This window comes from Pavona decussata, unplaced genomic scaffold (genome assembly GCF_977016875.1).
Source record: "Pavona decussata unplaced genomic scaffold, jaPavDecu1.1 SCAFFOLD_524, whole genome shotgun sequence".
In the NCBI taxonomy this organism is placed as follows: domain Eukaryota; kingdom Metazoa; phylum Cnidaria; class Anthozoa; order Scleractinia; family Agariciidae; genus Pavona; species Pavona decussata.
In genome coordinates, this window is record NW_028145831.1 from 1 (window position 1) to 5,000 (window position 5,000).

General features: G+C 41.5%; 1 protein-coding gene across 1 annotated transcript in view; it reads right to left on the minus strand.

The window, feature by feature from the left end:
* Window positions 1-284: 284 nt before the first annotated feature.
* Window positions 285-5,000, minus strand: part of LOC146449986 (uncharacterized) — a 5,248-nt gene continuing 532 nt past the window's right edge. The window contains exons 2-4 of the mRNA XM_085100908.1: window positions 2,533-2,788; window positions 1,028-1,252; window positions 285-628 (exon numbers count right to left, since the gene is read on the minus strand). Coding sequence (XP_084957034.1) covers window positions 609-628; window positions 1,028-1,252; window positions 2,533-2,788 — 501 coding nt within the window. The 3' untranslated portion in view covers window positions 285-608. The remainder of the gene's footprint in view (window positions 629-1,027; window positions 1,253-2,532; window positions 2,789-5,000) is intronic.

Below are 5,000 nucleotides of genomic sequence, written 5' to 3' on the forward strand. Positions count from 1 at the left end.
ATATATCTTAAGTGCATCTAGTATAAAGCAAACTTTTTACGCGTCAGCGGAAATGTTTTGAACTATAAGCTGTTCTTGCTATGACTTACTATGACCTTCCTGCTGTCCAGAGCTTTTGGTGATATCTAACACAAATAAGAATGTTGCCAAAACTCCGAGAAAGTAGAAGACATTATATTATGTTATTCTTGGAAAAAAGAAACACGATTCTGTGTAAGGTGCACAATATTTGTCGGTTTATGCGAAATCATCTTCAGTTGCAATAGTAATAACGAGGTAACAAACAGATGCGAACGGTTTATCATCTGCAGTTTTGCACTTTACATAGATTTGTATTCTCATTAAAAACAAACTTAATAAAAGACAACGGTTATGAAGCCTGAAAAACGTCTTTGTTACATGTTTTTGTTACTGATTTTTGGCCTTGACCCTGCACAGACCACACTGAATAGATTGTGAAATGTGTTGGAGCAACTGACCAATAGAAACGTTCCTGTCAAGATATTCAGCTGTAATGTGAATGTTAAAACGGATTGTGCACCGTCGCGGCCCTTCCAACGTAAATTGCAGCACCATTGATGTCATAGCAAGGTTTCAAAACCAGTCCCTCAGTTAAAGATGACGATTCCTAAAAAAGGTACACGCCGTGAATATAAAATGCAGATCAAGCTGAATTAATGAAATATAACAAAATTATTATTTCTGGATAGTAGCAGCTTCCTGTCGCTAATCTCAAAGTAACTTTATGTCATGGATGGTGAATGCATTCTCTGGCTTTAACTTCTTTTAGGTCGTGTTTGATTGATCGTATTCCGGACTGATGAAAAAGCGGAATACCTGAATAAAATTTAATTAAATTTGCGAAGACGTTTCTGCAAACTTTCGCTGACACATGATAATTCAAGAGCGATTTCGTACTGCGGCAACTCCTAAAACCTCTTATGACGGATTTCTTGTGATCATTGTATGTATTCCTATTCCTGAATAGGGTCAATTGAACGCACCCTTAGTCTCTGCTATTCCTTACCTGCCCGACAGTTTGGACTCTCTAAATACTTCCGTGATACAGCCATCACAAACACAGTACAGTTTTCTACCGCAGAGGCCATGCTTTCTAGGGTAGAACCTTTCATCGCCTCAACATCAATCCACACTGCAAATCCAGCTGACTTCAGTCTATCCCTCACCTGCAGCACCGTGGCTTGCGAGTCCCATTGATAGCTGATCATTATGTGCTGGCTTTTGGTGGGAACTAGTTAAATAACAAATCAAACAAAATGTAGAGTGTACTAAGTCGATATATGAAATACACACGTATGTTTTGTTTTGCTATGTTCATGTATGTTTTGTTTTGTTTTGTTTTGTCTTACTGTGCAGTGATGGGTATTCATAGTGTGCACTCCTTAAAAAGTAGGAAGCAGGGATGGCGCAGTGGTGAAAGCAGTCGCCTCCCACCAATGTCGCTCGCGCTCGATTCCCGGCGTTGACGCTATACCTGGGTTGAGTTTGTTGTTGGTTCTCGTCCTTGGTTCGAGGGTTTTTTCTCCAGGTATTCCGGTTTTCCTCCATCCACAAACAGCAACACTTCCAAATCCCAATTCGATATGGAACACACGGACATCTTTGAATCGAGTATCTCGCTAGTAAGCTCTTTGGTGCTTCGTGGGTAAACAAATCACGTTTACGTCTCTTACTTTGTGTGCAGTGTTGTGCTGAATGTGTTGCGTTGTTTTATATGTTTTGTTTTGTCACGGTTGTGTTGTGTTTTGTCTTGATGTGCTGTGCTGTGCTATAAATGTATTGTGTTTTGTCCTACCTTTTTGTTTTATGTGCAGTGCTGTGTTGTGTTCTGTTTTGTGTCGTGGATTGTTTCACCCAGTGTGCTATGCTGTGTTGAGTTTTCTTGCGTTTGCTTCAGTTTGATTGTACGCTGTACAAATTTAAAACATTTATTCTATCTAAATCACCTCAGTCAGGTTACTAACCAGAACTAGAGCAATTCTTTTAAGCAGGAATTGATTGGAAAGACATTACAAATTCTGTTGCAGACTGTGCATCGCAGCCTCGAAACATAGCGACACTTCTTTTGACATTAACCCTAATACGAGCTTTTAAATTTCTGCTGGAATGGTGCAGTGTAGTTTCAATACAGTAACTGGAATACAAAGCAAATAATTTCAATCCAAAAATCTTGTAATGAACGCATTTTAAAATTATTTTGAATCTTGTAGATTTATTAGATGGATGAAGATGGCCATAAACGAAAAGTATGGAGACAACTGTGACATAGAGGTGCTGAAGTGTAGCCTGCAGAAAAGGAGGTTTTTTTTTCTTTTGCGTTATTCAGGCGAGCGGAGGCAAGCGCGAGTCACGCGCGACGGGAGGGGCGCCCCTCTCGTTGCGCGTGACTCGCGCTCCGCACTCGCCTCGCACTTGCCTCAGCTCGTCTGAATAACGCAAATAAAAAAACCGCCTATTCTGCAGGCTAACGGAAATGTAAATGTGAATCACGTTGCATGTATAATTCTCTACCTGAGCTTGTTATAGAATCTCTATTCCTTTCAATTTCCCACATAACACCACAAGATGCTTTCATGATGTCCTTATTTGGATTCAATTTCAGACTCTGTAACGTCTCCAGGGCTGACGAGATAGCTTTGATAAGCTCCCTGTTGGTAGCATCAAATGATAACATCCACAAGGCCTCTGTTCCAGCAAGCCTTTCGTCATCTTGTTGGGATGACTTTAACATGTTCACAATGACAGGAATTCCTCCATTTAAACCGATCTGAAACGAATGTTGACAGACATTTAACTATGACAAAGCCTGGGCGGATCTAAGAATTTTCGATAGAGAGGACTCAAATGTTATATTTTACGTATAGAATCTGGGGGGGGGACACCCATATAAAAGTGATGAGGGTGATCGTCGTACCTTTAAGGGGTTAAAGGTACGTGGTTTGGTACACGTTAGACACCTTAGGGAACTAACACCTAAAATGACTTCCGTCAGAGGTATGCTGGTACTTTTGGGGTAATGAGCTGAAGAAATGAGAGGAAGTAAATGTCAGTCAACTGATTTGGTACCTCTTAGAGGTAAAAACTTTGTTAGGACCACGCCCACCACAAAACAGAATTCTAGTACCTTTTAGGGGTTCTTTTCAGAATTTCCAACGATCACCTCAGTCGCTTTTATATGGGAGTTCCCCCCCCCCCCCTCCCCGGGTATAGAATAAACACTAAAGAAAGACGTAAATTATGATCATCCGGGTGAGTGTAGTCCTGAGAAGGACTGTTTGTGGTGACTTTGACTGACGTTTCGACAACCTAAGCGGAAGTCATCTTCAGAGTCAAGTGAATTGTGGAACGTCAGTAGGTGGTATATACGTCTCTGGTGGTTAACCTGATTGGTCAACGAAGTCCAGATGTTATTGGTCGTTTGTCAGTAAGCCGTGATGTTATTGGCTATGAAGACTGTAAAAAGTGATTGGTGCGTTTCGATCCGTCTTTTGTTAGTCAAAAAGTCCGTGGGTCTATTGTTAGTAAAATGTCTATTGTTTGTTTGTTTGTTTCGTTGTTGTTGTCAATAAGTCGTTTGTATGGTGCAGGTAGTTGTAAGCAACGGTTGAGTGGCGTTTGTTCTAAGTTAGTAAACCAGCTTTCCAGAGTGAGTCGTTGATAGTAATTTGTACAGTAGGTAATGCACTTGGCAGAGTCCTGAGTCGATTCTGTGGTTCGTTTGTAAATGGTGCTCAGCAATGTGATTGTTGATATCACCATTTCTAGTTGCTCGTTTGTGTTCAGTCAGTCGTACGTTTAAATTTCTGCCGGTCTCACCAATATAAGTGGCCTGGCAGTCGCAGCATTTGATCTTGTAAACTGCTCCCTGTCTGCGGTTAGGTTCGTCTTTGTCCTTTACTTTTGTCAGTAGTTGTCGTAAAGTGGTTATAGGTTTGTGAGCTACACGGATATTGTAGGGTTGTAGAATCCGTGCGATAGTCTCAGAAGTGCCCCTTACGTAAGGTATAGTTACAGTAGTTACGGGAGTCGCGTCGTTGTTTGTGACGTTAGGTTCAGTGTTTTTGTAAGTGTTACGTCTAACAAAGTCCTTGTTGAAGTTGTTCTTGTTGAAAACGTTGTCTAAGTAGTTGTTTTCGTCTGCGAGTCTGTCAGGTGAGTCACAAACCAGTTGTGCTCGCCTTGTTAAGGTCTGTATAGTCGTTGCTTTGTGAGAAGTAGGGTTGTAGGATGACTGGTCCAGTAGTCTGTCAGTATGTGTTGGTTTCCTGTAAACCGTAGTACTTAGGTTGTTGTCATTGTTGTTACGGGTAACTAAGCAGTCTAGAAAAGGTATTTTACCATTTTCTTCGATCTCCTTAGTAAATTGTATGTCAGCGTTCTGTCTGTTAAGGTGTTCGTGAAAATCGTCGATTTCGTCTTTGTGTACTGCTGTAAAGGTGTCGTCTACGTACCGTAACCAGAGCGGTAGTATCCGTTTGTAGGTTGCTAGGGCTTGTTCCTCGATGTTCTGCATGACAATTTCTGCTACAACAACAGAAACTGGTGAGCCCATAGCTGTTCCATGTAACTGTTTGTAGTGCTTTCCGTTGTACTGGAAGTACGTGGACGTTAAGCAGAGGTTCAGTAAGTCCATTAAGTCATCTGTAGGCAGTGGCAGTTTTGTCGTGGAGTTCTCGATGGCGGTAGCAGTACAGTCTAGAGCCAGTTGAAGTGGAATACTGGTGAACAGTACGTGAATCCACATCAAAAGACACAAGTATGTAGTCGTCAGGTATTTGTACCGTCTTGATGGCGTCAATAAAGGTCTCGGTAGACTGCAGTTTGTGTCGGGATTCGTTTGTCAACGGTTTCAGTATAGTAGTCAAGTATTTGGATAGTTCGTAAGTCGGGGACCCACAGAACGAGACTAACAATAGACCCATTTACAACTAAAGAAAGAGTCCCATAGTTGCACTGTCTCTTGCAGTTATCTGTATTGT